This window comes from Vulpes lagopus, chromosome 6 (assembly GCF_018345385.1).
Source record: "Vulpes lagopus strain Blue_001 chromosome 6, ASM1834538v1, whole genome shotgun sequence".
Classification (NCBI taxonomy): Eukaryota; Metazoa; Chordata; class Mammalia; order Carnivora; family Canidae; genus Vulpes; species Vulpes lagopus.
In genome coordinates, this window is record NC_054829.1 from 92530716 (window position 1) to 92546624 (window position 15909).

Below are 15909 nucleotides of genomic sequence, written 5' to 3' on the forward strand. Positions count from 1 at the left end.
ATGCATGCAGAATTGATCTATTAGCCATTTTCAAGTTGGAGCTAGGTTTTATGGACTGCTAAGGTTTTTCTGCTCAATGGGATGACAAATGTTTTAATACTTTTGGACAAAAGAAGGAAATGCAATGTTCTTGTCAGTGAATCAATCACTCACTGATTCACCTGGGAATATAACTCCCCATCAAGAAATATGTACCTTAACAGGTTCAAAAAAAGAATGGTTGTCACACATGCTGGTAATAATAATTCTAGCTTTGAGTTGTCACAGCCTACTAAGTGCCAAGTAATGAGCGAGATGCTTTTGTTTATTGCTTCATGAATTTTCACCGGGACAACTCTCAAAATGCTAAGCTTTGCTCTCATCCCTCTGGAGTAAAAATAGCAGGAATTTTTCTGACTACATTCCAACAAGAGGTTTTTATTCATCCAGTTGTTCATCATGGCCTAATGTCCAATCTTCTTTCTAATAGATTAATTGTTTACATCACTAAGAAGCTCATACTTGACACCTTTCAAACCCACCAGTTAACTCTAATGGCAGGAACACGCTGCTCTCTGTGAGCAAAGTCTGCCATCTTGTGGAAATTGCGAATACAGCAAAGACAGCCATTCTATGGAACTAAAAATCTGCACACCTCAAGAACTGCGTGACTAGATTCTTGGCCATGATATACACATACGCACACACACACACATCAGTGCTGCTCATAATTAAAAACTTTCCTTTAGGTGTGACTCAAGTTTCATTTAAAGATGCCAGTGTTCCTGAATATTTGAAAAAGACACATATATCCTCATTTATTATAAGGACTCACTCAATTTTTCTTGAAGGCAGTGCATTCGATCCTGCTAAGCTTTCTTTATCTAATACTTAGATAGGTTTTTGTTAAGTAACGAAGTGGAAGGGGTAGTGACACTTATCCCATGGAATTTCCAGGTGCATTAGATTCTGTAGCAAAAATTTGTGGCAGAAATCTGAGCTTAGAAAACACTTTCATTCCCTTCCAACGCCTCTATTCCATCCAACCTATATTCCTAGAACATGTTGTGGGCTATTCAGAGCTTGACTGAGAGATCCTATGGTCTAGCTGTTCTGTCTGTCCTGAAAAATGGAGTGTCTGTGCAATGCCCTTACTATCTGTGCTCCCTGAGATCGACCAGACATAAAAGGATCTTTGTAGTGTGAAGACAAGTAGAGAAGTCTGCTCACTCTTTCCCCATGGTAACTCCTACCACCCAGCCTGCTGAACCTAAAAGATCTACGATTAAACAAATTCTTTGGATGTAAGGCCCTTTACTCCTTTAGCATCAAAATGGGTGTCATATAGAGTATGAATGTATATACCACAATGATCACTTTTAAAACCAAGTTATTTTTCAGATGTAGAAATAATGACTTGTTGTGATACCAGATACTACTAAGGAAAAAGAGTAGTCAATCACTGGTTCCTGAATGAACATGCAAATGAAGGAAAGAATAAATTAACATGATGGCATTAAAAAGAAACAATATCACAGTGTTGCTCAGGCCATTTTGGCTGAATGTGCAGTTGTGGTTTAACATAAATCTTGTCCCCAGAGAAATATGTGACATGAGACCACTCTTTAAGTATTTATCGAATGGATAGATGAAGGAAGGAATGGAACAAGTCAGAAAATCGCATCAATGAAAAGAAAAAAGTAGAACCTGAGGGCAACATCCATTTGCCAAAAACTGTTGAGCATATTCAATCAATAAATACTTGCCTGCTCTGTGCTAAGCAGCATGGAAGATGGGGAGTACACATTCCAGAAAGGGGAACAGACATTAATCAAAGAACCACAAATTATTATAAATGATGATAAGTGCTGTGAAGGGAAACCCTTCCACTTCTACAGACATTGACCAATATAGTGTGGGGGAGCAGGAGGAAGGCCAGGAAACTCGGTGCTCATTTTGTGCCTATATATGTTCTCATTAAGCAAATGCTGCTATAGTTTCCTTTTATTTCTACATATACTTATAATCTCAAATTTGAGAATATTATTTTTGTTAAGATTTTATTTATTTATTTATTTATTTATTTATTTATTTATTTATTTATTATTTATTTATTTAAGAGAGAGAGAGAGAGCACAAGCTCTCTTGGGGGGGAGAAGGAGAAGCAGATGCCCGACCCAGCAGGAAACCCAACATGGGGCTCCATCCCAGGACCCCAGGATCATGACCTGAGCCGAAGGCAGATGCTTAACTGACTGAGCCACCCAGGCACCCCAAGAATATTATTTTTTTAGAGATGACTAAATTTTCCCTTCAAGGTATTCAGTGGTATTCTGATTATCCAGTGCCTTTAAGTAGGCAAATAACTAATGGGCTTGCCAACATCATTTGAATGTATTTGCAGACAGGCCAAGCAGGCAACTTTGAAACTGATTACAGATTACAGATGTACGTAAAACCTAATACAGTGCTGCTAATTCCCAAAAGTAGGTGTTCCTTTGGATGGAAGCACTGTTTATTTATTTGTTTGTTTAATTATTTAGTGAGCTCTACACACTGTGTGGGGCTCAAATTTTCGACCCTGAGATCAAGAATCGCATGTTCTAATGACTGAACCAGCCCACTGCTCCAGAGAGATACTCTTTCTCAAGTGTATTCCTGAAAACTCCAGCTCCATGAATTATGAATATATATTTAAGGGGAGGAAAAAAAGAAAGAAGGAAAATCAGATAACTTTGGGAAATGCTAAATTAAACAAAATCATACAAGTTTTATTTTCTATAGGTCTTCTTAGAGCCTGTAATACATGACTTTCTTATAAATTTCTGAGGAAGTGTTTCTTGAAGTTAATGACCACAAGATCTTTTTCTTGCAGAAGTCCCTCCAGGTACTAATGTCTTATGGAACACACTTTTAGAAATTCTGGAAATACAAATGACTTTGTCTGAGAAGAGGCAGGAATAAGGGTGAAGTGTAATCCATCAATATTCATAATCACCTTGTAAGTTCAATTAATTGCGCTACTTGAACAACACTGTGAAACAAGAGTTTTAGACCGATCCATATCATAAAAAAGGAGAAATCCAAGTTGTGAGGGAAGCTCCAGTTCAATGTCCATTCCAGTGTCAGCTGAGGGCTCTGAGGTTGAGACTGTGGGAAGAGCCGAAGGTGAATGGTGAAACCAACTCTCCCTCATAGCCCTTAAGGCTGGTCCTACTCCACTGACTCAGGTTGAGTTGAAAGTTGACCCTACCCCTAACCATGGTCTTTTAGCTAATTCTTATCAGCACTAGGATGACGTGAACCAGATAAAAAGGTAATGCGCCACCAAACAAGAATTTACTCATTCTGGATAAACATCATTCTCTCTAAAGTTTTAAGCAGTCTCTCCCCAAGGAACCCAAGACCCAAGGCAAGCATACAAATATAGGTCCACATATCCTAAGACTAATTATGTACAAATATAAATTAAAAAAATATATTAATCGAGCTAAAAACTCTTAGATACAATATGTTCTATCTTATCATGACAAATATACCTTCAAGTCCCATAGAAGGCCAGGTTTTAGTTTCTAATTTGTGACTAGCTTGGAGTAGTGCACAGACCTGGTGGCCCAGGGAGTTATTCCCCGGCCCCCTCTCTTGCACCTCCAGCTCTGTCTAGCACAGTGAAGGATCACTCACCAAGGTGTATACCCCTGAGCTAGTACATCTGAGCATTCTCTAAGCACCACCCTAAACATCCATGATGCCCCTGTGGTTATGAGATCTGCCCCCCAGGAGGAAATATGGTGACAAGCTTTCCCAGATCCCAGAGGAGCACTCTGAACTGTTTGGGTGAGAAATCCTAGGGACCCCTGAGGACAGTGCAGACTCTGGGCAAGCTTGTGGCATTGGCCCTGACCATTGTCAGCCTGTGAGAGGGGGCACACCTGGAAGAGGACCAGAGGTAGACAGGTCTCAGGTAAAGCCTAAAGAGTTTTTGGAAATGAGAATAAAACCTCTGTGAAAATCACACTGCAAAATAGCTGCAGTCTTTGCAGCTCCGCCCCAGACTCAGGGAAAAAAGAAGACAGACAAAGAAGGGTAATTCTTATTTGAATATAACTACTTCTAAAAGCTTCTGGTCAACTTTTTTTCTTGTTCTCCAAGGTAAGATTATTTTCCCCTTTGGCATTAAAAGGGAAACTACATCAGTTGTGTGAAAAACCAAAAATGATCTATTTTATCAACTTCAAACTTGTCCCAAGGCTTTCTCCCACACAATGTTAAATAATAGAAGACTTTTTAATTGAATTTCTTTGTGTGTAGCATATGATGGCCAACATTATGCCAGCATCTTGCTCTAAGCAGCAAAATGTTCTTCATAAAAACATTAAGATCCAGAGCGTCATTTGACATGTAGGGAGGGAACACAGAACTGCAGCAGCTTGAAACCACATAAAAACAGTGCCTCTGAAATGTAATTGTAAAAACACATTGCAGCAAAGGGGGGTGGGGGGTGGGGGGTGAATATACAGAATTATAAAATAAAACCGAAGAAGAAGAAGAAGAGGAGGAGGAGGAGGAGGAGGAGGAAAGAAAGGAAGAGGAGAACAAGCGAGGGAGGGTATGGAAGGGGAGACAAAAGCCAGTGCCACAACCCTGTCTACAAAATCAAAGCAATAACATTTTCAGTGCCCTGGCATTCCCTCTGCAGGCTAATCTATACATTCATTTCCCCTTGACAGCCACCATCCTTTAGAGGTAGGATTATAAATGGATGTGTGGTGGACCAAAGCAATAACTATGTCTGCAGTGACACATGACTGTGTTCTCTACCCCAAGGATCCTGGAGCTTCAGCAGAATGGAGACATGGACATCCTAAAGCACAAATGGTGGCCAAAGAATGGCCAGTGTGCCCTGTACTCCTCAGTGGATACGAAGCAGAAAGGAGGTGCCCTGGACATAAAGAGCTTTGCAGGGGTGTTTTGTATCCTGGCCGCTGGAATTGTCCTGTCCTGCTTTATAGCCATGCTGGAGACGTGGTGGAACAAGAGGAAAGGCTCCCGGGTCCCATCGAAAGAGGTACTTGATTAAGAGCTTCAGCACAAAGTTGACCCAACAAGTGGGCTATCTTTCCAGGGAGGATAGTCACCAGGATTAGGATAACGGGGTGGGCGTGGTCCTTGTTGCTTATTTCTCTGAATATTGAAAATAAATTTGTGAAATATAAAAATTGACAATGCCAGTACCAATTTCCATTTTAGGACATCCCAGATAAATGAAGAAAAGATGTACACTGTTGGAAAGACTGACAATTTCATGTGCCATCAAGAGCTTTAAAAATTCTGGCAAATCTCAGGCTAGAATTTAATTCAGCGATTTTCTTAAAGGCTGTGGTCCCCTTGACCACTTCACAAAGATGCTTATCATTTTATTTCCATAAGTTAACTTGTAGGTAGCTTACGTGTATCTCTAAGATTCAGCCTAAGAAATACAATGCCATTGTAAAATAATCAGAATCTGTCTATGCAGTGACTCCTTCCCTTTACCTGTATGTGGTAGACCTATAGAAGTGATTATATATGTTTTTAGCTCTTTGATGGCTCTAAGCTTAATAAACCCATAGTGTGGAATCACCTAGAATTAGATTTTTGATGATAGAAAATTTAAATTTTTTCATATATCTGAAAGAATAATTGCAGAGTTACACATAATATCTCTTAGAAAGTGGCATGTGCCTTGTTTTCACCAAAAATTATGGAATTTCTAAATTAGCAGGGAAAATATGAAGTTAAAATACATTGCTTGATTAATCATTTTCCTTCTGAACCAAAAAGGTGAAAATTTTTTAAATAATGAAATATTCACTAAAGCTTCACAAATTGAAATGGAAAACAACCTGAATTTGCTGCATGATTTGATCTGCTGGAAAGTTTCAAAGGACAGTTTTAAACTTTCTGTAATTAGACTTTGGCTAACTGATGGTTAAAGCAAATCCCGAGAAGATCTGCTTTAATGCACAAATAAAAATGACTTCTCACGTTCATATGAATTTTTACATGTTAATATGTTCTGTAAAAAAAGATTTTTTTTTTCTAAAGTAATCTAAGAATTCCTTTCTACTGCCTTATATGCAAAATTGATAAGCAACATTTATAGGGAAAAGCTTGGCTTACCAAAAATAAAACTTAGCTTCCTCCCTATCTGAACGATCATACATTCTAAATTAGGGGAGTATGAACTAAAAATTAAACAGGTTTTATTGCAATGTTTTTTTTTATGGAATAAGCTTCTGGTTTCTCTATTGACATTGATTCAATGCAAAAGACCATATTAATGCAACATTATAGCTGAGATTTCATATTCTCAAAAATCTGAAAATTAAGGACTCCCCAAGCTCCTTATATTTTGAATTACTATATATGATATTAAATTTTTGCATTATTATATCTGTTGATGGATGACTACATTATAGTTGCCGTGGGAACCATAAAATTATATCTCTCAACCCTCTAAAATCTCAGTGATAATATTGCATTAATGGATATTTTTTATTGGATTTTGAAATGAGAAAGGGGAAGGAAAAACAGTGATGCACATCAAAATATTTTTCACCAAGGAGCACTATAATAGCACAATGAAAAAAATACATACTCCATTCTAACTCATGACAGCTAATCCAGATCTATGAACAAATATTTTCTCTTATGATTAATAGGTATTTTTAAATCCTCATGAATTTAATTTATTGAACTTGGCTGATGATAAGAGACGATTTTTTTCCTGCCCGTTTTATTTTTCAAACATTGGGCTTTAATGATCACCGTAAATGAAAATCCTAAAGGAGTTATGAATTGGTTTCAACACCAGAAATCTGAGATTTTTCTTCCTTTTCCTCTAGTAAATACCTTCTTACTAAGACTCCATTAGCATAGCTCAAAGCATCTTTGATTTAGAGGCCATTTGGCATAAATCTGGCCCTAAACCAAAGCTGTCATTCACAGGTCATGACTTGAAGGGGTCTCTAAAGGTATCGCTGACCTCACAATACTGCCTCATTCAGGTACTAAATAGCTCGAGCGTATGACATCCCTCAATTAGAAATTGATTCTCTTGTGTTGAATGTTGCTCTTTCTAAATAATTTCACATCTCTCTGACCTAAAGAGAAATAACACTTTAACAGTCACTAACACTTTAGCATGAATTAGCACTTCATATCACTTATGGAATGGAAAGTTGAGGGTAGGAGGGAATAGTAGGAAAGAAAAGAAATGCAACTTGAATGGAGACATTCTGAAAAGGGAGGAAGCATGTGGAAAGAAGAGGTGTGGTGGGGCAGTGAGTTGTTAAAACCATACTTTTTATTTGTACAGCTTTGCCTGAGTCTGTCCCTGATCTCATAGAAGGTAGTCACCCATCTACTGCTCCCATATTTTTGTAGTTGCATGTGACATATATAGAACTTTTAGTACAAGAAAAATATTGATTATAGGTAACCTTATCTCAGAGTCATATATGTATCCCCAGAACCTAGTACAATGCCTGGCTCATAATAGGTGCTCAGTAGATACTTGTTAAATAATAAACCCCAAAGTTCAGTTAATTACATATCATGTTTGCTGAACTACTTTTTTTTTTTTTTTTTTTTTTTTTTTTTTTTTTTTTTTTAACCATGGAAGCTAGTACTGATGAGAACCTTATCTTCTTTTTCTTCATCTCCAGGATGACAAGGAAATTGACCTGGAGCACCTCCATAGACGTGTAAATAGCTTGTGCACAGATGACGACAGCCCCCATAAACAGTTTTCCACCTCGTCAATTGACTTGACCCCTCTGGACATTGACACTTTGCCAACACGACAAGCACTGGAGCAAATCAGTGATTTCAGGAACACTCATATTACCACAACAACCTTTATCCCAGAGCAGATCCAGACTCTTAGCCGCACACTGTCCGCTAAAGCTGCCTCTGGCTTCGCTTTTGGCAACGTGCCTGAGCACCGAACTGGCCCTTTTAGGCACAGGGCACCTAATGGGGGCTTTTTCAGGAGTCCTATAAAAACAATGTCATCTATTCCTTATCAACCAACTCCTACCCTGGGGCTCAATCTGGGTAATGATCCAGACCGAGGCACCTCCATATGAGCATCAAACAAAATTTCTTCACTGTTTCTTTTGTAGGACTCCCTTTGCAAGGAGCAACTGTAATATTGTGGGACTAACATGGATGTAACATTTAAAAAAAAAATCAGGATTATTAGTAACAACTATAGTTCTTTCTCTCCACCTTCTCCCTCTTCTCTCTCTTCTATTTCTTTCTATTTTTCCCTCTCTTTCTGTACATTTCTCTCCACTTTTTTTCATTACTCGACTTGTTCCCCCAGAATATAGTATACTAGGATCCTATTAGTCTGCTTTCATATACTGTACTTCAAGTATAGGAAATGTGCACTGAGTATACTAAAAGTATATGCAGGATTAATTTTACATAAAGGCCTCTTACGTAACATGTCTCTATTTTTAAAAATATAATTGCAATAACTTCAGTCTTTTTACATTCTTCTGCTGCATCCATACAATGCTCCACTGCTGTCGAGTGTCCTTTAACTGTGGACCAAAGGCAACCCCTGCAGTGTTTATAAAATAATTTAAAGACCATTCAGGCCACATATGAGAATGCAATTTTGTAGGATTACAAAAAAGCCATTAATATGCCAGTCAAGACTACAGTTAAAACTACTCTTGCACTGCAACAGTGCATATGACCTTTATGTGATTGTACAGTATTAAAAGTTTTTTCCTATGTACAGTAAACTTTATCATATGGCAAAAGCCTCTGTTGTGTTAAATAAATTAGTATCTCATATATATATACATATATATGCACCTATATAATGTGTATATATATTAAAGGGCGGCCATTGCTATTGCAATTCATTTAATAAAGCTTTAGTTTAAAAAAATCTATTGTATACAGAAACTATGTATAGTGCAGGGGATCTTTTCAGTTAGAAAAGGCAGGTTGCTTTAATGTTCTTCTGACTCGCATTATTTGCCAACAGAGAATATTTTATACATTTGTTATTAAAACATCCAGGGCGATATTAATATTTGTTCCCAGATGTAACTCATTTGAATAGGTTTTGCATTTGTTCTTCAGCAGTGTATAAAGCTAACCTTGATAATTTTACTTTTAATTAATTATCTAAATGGAAAACGCTATTAGCTGGACCACGTCCAGCACATAGAGCTCTATAAGAGTTTAAACGTAGATCATTGAAGGTTAATAAATTCTCTTCCAAAGCAGAAAGCCAATCAATACAACTGTAGTTGGGGAGAGGTGGGAGCCCTTAAGAAATATTGATGTGGCCTTAATTACTGTCCTACATTATCCTGAAGAAGAAAATATAATGACCATACTGGGCTCTTGACTTAACCCCCCTTTTTATTCAGTTCTATTTGGAGGAGTTATGTATTTTTTACATTAGTGCCAAGTGTGTAGAAGGATGACAGCAAAAACAGTGCCTCTTTGTGCACAACCCTTTTAAAATAGCATTCTTACCTGTTAGAAATATAGAATGAACTCTGTTTGTAATCTTTAAATTAAAATGTGGTAGGTAGGAAGCAAGAACTTATCCTGTGTTTTTACGCAGCCATACACTTATTTTAATCTAATTCATTCCGTAGCTAGGATTGGTCTAGGAATCAACCTGTGTGATTTGCTTTAGGAGAAATTAAAAGGTATATTCTTAAGGTATATTATATTTTGATGCTAATTCTGTTCTGGGGAGCATCTTGTACTGTCACTGTTTTTGTACTAAATCTTCAAATATTGTCTACTGTGTAAGGCAGAAAAATTTCTTATCATGCAAAAACCATTTTGTTTCCAGGGTAACAAGTACCTAAGTGCATGCACAACTTGTTTTCCCTTGTAACATTCATGATCTCATTCACAACTCTGATTTTAAAACAACAAAAAAAAATTCTTTACAAGCTATATAGGGACATACCAGATGTTGCAGTGATTTTAGCTATCAACAAACTGTTAACCATGTACAATATTTAAAATAGGCCTATTTTGATGTATTGCCTATTATACAAATACACAAAACACTTTTTGGAGGCCTCAGTTATGAGTGGCAGAGCTTTCTGTGTATAATTTGTCTAAATAATTTGTCTAATAAAAATGTTTTCTAAACTTGCTCTCATACCATTGAAGTCTTAACTATAAAATTCGAAACTGCTTACTCTCTCACAGATCAAACTGAATTTTTCTAAAAATTTATCTTGAGTTAATTAAAGAATAAAACACGTAAGTTTTACTAGCAGAATTATGCCAAAATGAGTGGCTCTTTAAAAATAATACTGTGTGTGTCCTAACCCAACGAAAGACTGCCTTTCTGCTATTTGAGACAATTGGAACCAACAATATATTTGTTTTTCTTCACATATATTTGTGATGCCTCTGTGAGCACTTTTTTGAGAGAGAGTTATCCTGATTCATGTAAACAATGCAACCATTATAATAACAGGACGATGGTTTGTTACATCAAAGAAAGAAAGGAAAAAGGAAATAAAGAAACAGAAGAAAGGGGAATTAGGGGAATTAAACTTAGAATTTATGAATTAATAATTGTTTTGCTATTAGGGAAATAGTCATCATGTTAAATCTATTAATTGGAAAAGTAATTGACTTCAAGGTTATTTATAATATGGTGTTATTTTCCTCATTTGAACAACAATATTTTTGTCTACCACTTAACTCACTCAGTGAATATATATCTGAAAACATATTTAATTAGATTAAAATCTTTGCTGCTCTAAAATTCTATTAAAAGTGATTTTTCTTTAAATGTTGCAACTATGAGGAACTGTACAGATCTAGACTCTCTACAGTTTTGCAAGTAAGGGAATATAAGATGCTGAGAAGCTGTGACTTGCCCAAATGTTTGACAATCTAAGACTTAGGACTGGGTCTTTATAATTATTATGATTTTTTAAAAGATTTTATTTATTTATTCATGAGGGACACAGAACGAGAGGCAGAGACACAGGCAGAGGGAGAAGCAGGCTCCTCACAGAGAGCCCAATGCAGGACTCAATCGCAGGACCCCAGGATCAGGCTCTGAGCCGAAGGCAGACGCTCAACCGCTGAGCCACCCAGGCATCCCTGTAATTATTATGATTTAACTCCACTACACTTCAGTCATACCCGCTGGTCCTCATGGGTTGTAAATGCAGAGATGGCTCGGAGACAGTGCCTCCACCTAGTCCTCTCCCCAAGCCTAGGCTGCAAATCTACCTTCTGTCTGTGGTCAAGTAGAGCACCTGAATCACCTGCTCCTTTCATGGGAAAGTGAACACCCCAGACTCAGGCCAGATCCTGGGCTTTCCGGGGCTACTTCCCTTAGCCCACTGTTGACCTGATTCACACCACTTATACCCACCTTGCCATTTCAAAACCAGACAGATAGCTTATATCCATGTAATTTTCTTATGCTCAGTTGTTGAGTTTTTTCCTTTGGTGAATCATTAAGAGAATTGGTTGTCACTTCCAACCACATCAGAACTTATCCACAGGTTTTGGTTCAATCATATATTAAAAAATTGTAAGACTTCCTGTCTTCGTTCATACATATCAAGCTACACCCAGGCAATCTGTTGTTTTCATAATTATGTTATTTTTCATCTCCTTTAATTTGGGATTGGTTGTCAACTGAATAAATACTTTAAAAAATAGTCTTTGCTGAATGGTACTTTGCTTCATCAATTAAAAAGGAAAAAAAAAAGGATGAGAAGATCCACTTATCCTACATAATATCTTCCAGCCACACAACTGCATAACAAATTATTAATATTTTATAATCAGAAATTTGGAGTGGAGAAACACATTCTGGATTATGAGTATAGTAAATAGGGCAGAGCTAAGAACTTTTGTAATGGTAAACATTGCTTATATATACATTTCATTATAACTGATAAAATACAATGGTCTCACTAAAAATTAACTTCCTTCAAGAATGTTTTTATTTCTAAAAACAAATTCTATTTCCAATCTTTGTGATCAGATATTAATAAATGGCTAACAAATATGGCCATAGTTATCATTTCAACAAGGAAGTAGCATATAAGCTCCCTTGGGTGGAAACTACTTACCTAGCATTGAGAAATCAAGAAATAGTGTTTCTTACATTTGATAGATTTAGTTCTATTATTTATTTATTATTTTATTCTATTAGTGTCTGCTCAAAATCTCTTATGTGAAAGCCACTGTGCTAAGCAATTGCACATGGTGCAGATGAATATATATGTTTAAAAATGGGTCTGGATATGTTATAATGCCCAGCTCTTTCCTTGTCCCACATCAACATGCAACATACAAAGCCCATCTCACAGATTTGAGATCGGCTTCCTCTGATCTGCCTGCCTCCATCCTGAGGAGGCAGGATGAGTCACTCTCAGCCAGTGCAGTCCTCGTTGGCTTTGGCCATTCCAACCAACTGGCGCAATCCATCCTGGTAGTTCTCATGGGCTCATAGAATCTATCTGCTTAGATTCAGATCACCTCCACAAAGAAGACGTGGAGGTTTCCCAAGATGCCAAACCATGAGGCCAACTTTTCAGAAATGTGAAAATTACCGTAAACTACAGACAAACTAACTGCTCCTCCTTATCAATACCTGATTACCAGTCAGAGACTGACTCCTACCCTCAGATGTCCATGATATCTTGGATATCTCAGATGTCCAAGATGATACACACCACAGTAACTCATTTTCTATCCCTGCAGGTCTAATCACTTGTGATAGACTCCTCAGTGTTTAAATTTGGTCCAAAGGGATTACACAGTGAATCCTATTTAGGCTACTTTTCAACTTTTTTTATAAACTTTTACTTATATTGCAATTAAGATTCCCTAGCCACCTTTCCTGTCATATAAGACACAGGATACAATGTGACCCTTGAGCCTGATGAATATGTAGTAGGGTTTTATATGATGCCCAACCAGGACAACAGCCTCCAACCCACACACACTTCCAGAAGAGTAGAAACTTCATGGTTTTGCTCCATTTGTAGAGCATCCACAGAGGCACAGAACAATTATACCACATAACGACTCACCTTATCATGGGGTAGAAACAGATTAAGGGAGAGGTCACTTGTTTTCTTGCCTGAATTGTCCAAATTTCCCTTGATTCAATCGTCCTCATTTGTTTCGTTTCTATTTAATCTTAGTAGCAAAGCAAAAATTGTTCAAATTTTAGAAATTTTTTTCGTTATCTAAAAGCTCTTCCTTGACTTGTTATCACATACAATTTAGGACCAAGTGTCACCTTTTAACTAATTTTGCACATTTCCTAGAATTTCTTCATAGTGGAGGAAACAAAATAGTTGTGCTATTTGGACACATTATTACCTGTCTTTTGCTGTAGGCATGGCTGTCTAGCCTTTGTGAGGAATGAGGGCCTCGTTTCCCTTTGAAGAAACCCTATAGGTTCCCACCTCAAAATTGGCAGCATATTTCAAAAGTCTCATGCTATCTGCAATGACACAGAAAATTCACACAATTTTCAGGATGACATTAATTCTCATTAATTAAAAACTAATTAAGCTTTCATAACAGCTGCTTTAGAAGGAGAAACATATGTCACAAAATCAAAAAATGATACAACATCAGAACTAGAGTTGAATGAGAAACAGTGCTTTTAATAAATATTTTGCCTGCCAAAAGATTTGAAATGTGAGAAAGCACACTGGAATTTTAAAAAATGTTATATCTAATTTTTAAGTTGCTGCTACTAAACATGTTTAGGAATTAAGTAGCCTACATCTGTGGCTATTTTTATTTTTTTTAATATTTATGATAGTCACACACAGAGAGAGAGAGAGAGAGAGGCAGAAACATAGGCAGAGGGAGAAGCAGGCTCCATGCACCGGGAGCCCGATGTGGGATTCGATCCCGGGCCTCCAGGATCGCGCCCTGGGCCAAAGGCAAGCGCTAAACTGCTGCGCCACCCAGGGATCCCTATTTTTAATTTTTAACAATTGGACATCACTACTAAAAAACAAATTACAACTTGTTTATTCACTACACAAAAGATTCATGATGGGGGCCTTTGAGAATTAGTTTCTCTGATACGTAACAAATAAGATTCAATTTGCAAAAATTTAAATTACCCAAATTTTTCAGGTTCAGTCAATTCCTGGAGTGAGGGATACCTCTATATACTTCACACTTAAAATTTAATATTTAATTCCTCTCCAAAATTACATTAAAATTAACTTTCAAATTAATGCTAGACCTCTATTAATATCTGTTTATAGAAGTTAGCTAGAAGATACATTTTTAAAAATACAAATACACTAAAATTAAGTTGAAATCAGAGGCATCACATATTAAGTTCATTTCATTTGATTTTATTATACTAGAAAGAGTTACTGAATTCCTAATATGTTCAAGTACTTCCATAAGCATTGTTAAGGAGAGTTTTGGACATGAGTTCCTAGATGGATTATAGCCATGTCATATATCTAATTGACATAATTGACATTAGATATCAAATACAGAACTCTCATTCACATATAATCTTTTTTAATGAATAGTACTTCTTACTGTACTTAGTGTGCTTACTTGCAAATGAACATATTAAAAATACAAATAAAAAATAAGCAATATAGCAAGATATAAATGTAATAGAGACTTGCAGCCTCACTTCTGCAAAGAGATTATTAAGAATAGAACAATGACACAAGATCAATCAGTCCATTGACTAAGACTTTGTGAGCACCTACTATGAGCATGGCACCCTAGGACAGAGATTTCCTACCTGGCACACCAAGGCACACTCCTGAGCAAATAGTGGTCCCAGGGTGCTGAGGTATTGACTCCCTCATGTCTCAGGGTGGTGAAGTGAGCTCCTAGTCTGGAATGCTGTCCATGAGCAGTTCCATTCATTTATACCGGGTCTTTCCTCAGAAAGCTCCCAAAGTTGGAGAAACCAAATAGAAACATTTGAAAAGTTAAATACTAATTCATAGTTTAAATAACCTTATAAGACAAGAATATAAATTATATCATGATGCAGAATGTATTCCATTGTCAAGTTAGTTGATGGAGAAAATATTCCATGAGTAGAGAAGAAGAAGGTTGCCTGGCATAGAATGGTTTCACAGAATAAGGGGAAATTTAGCCTAATCACAGAGAATATGGAAAGGTCAGAGGAATGCAAAAGGGTTTCCAAGGGAAGGGTACAGTGCAACCAAAGGCACGAGGGTTGGGAAAGAATGGTCACAGGAGCAGTAGCCCACAATGTCTGGAATATGGGTTTCATGTCAGGAAGTAGCAGATAGTAAAGCTCAGGTGAGACTGAGGAAAGCCTTTAGGCTGGGCTCAAGAGATTGCACTATATCCAGTTCATTCATTCATGTATTCAACATATGTTCACCGAGGTCTTGCTATGTACACAACTATTCTAGTTGCTGGGGATACACAGTAAATGAGACTTCCTGCCCTCATGGAGTTTACAGTCCATTGAAGGCGACAGACAGTGAATGGGATGAATAAGTGAGGCATGTAATCTATTAGCTGATAAGTGCTGTAGAGAAAAACCAAAAGGAGGAGTGGGAAGGCTAGAGTAAGAGAAGGCATTTGCTATTTTAAATAAGCCACCCATGAGTGGCCTTACTGATGAGTTGACATTTGGCTAAAGTCTTAAAAAGAAGGAAGGAGTTTGCCATGTTGCTTGAGGAAAGAACATTCCAGGCTTTGAAAACAGCTAGTACCAGGGCTGTGAGATGGGAGTGTGCTGGGCATGTTTGAAGAACAGCAGGAAGATCCATGTGGCTGGATCAGAATGAGGGGTGAGAGAGAGAGCTGGGGAAGGCCCAACTTCTAAGGCTTTATAGGATGCTGTAAGACACCAGAAACCATTGGGGTGGTTGG

General features: G+C 37.3%; 1 protein-coding gene across 2 annotated transcripts in view; it reads left to right on the forward strand.

Moving 5' to 3' along the window:
* The window catches only part of GRID2 (glutamate ionotropic receptor delta type subunit 2), a 1439737-nt gene extending 1428701 nt beyond the window's left edge, over nt 1-11036 (forward strand). For both annotated transcript variants that reach the window (XM_041760141.1, XM_041760142.1), the window contains 2 exons: nt 4807-5047; nt 7689-11036. In XM_041760141.1, coding sequence (XP_041616075.1) covers nt 4807-5047; nt 7689-8111 — 664 coding nt within the window. In that variant the 3' untranslated portion in view covers nt 8112-11036. The remainder of the gene's footprint in view (nt 1-4806; nt 5048-7688) is intronic.
* The last annotated feature ends 4873 nt before the right edge of the window (nt 11037-15909 follow it).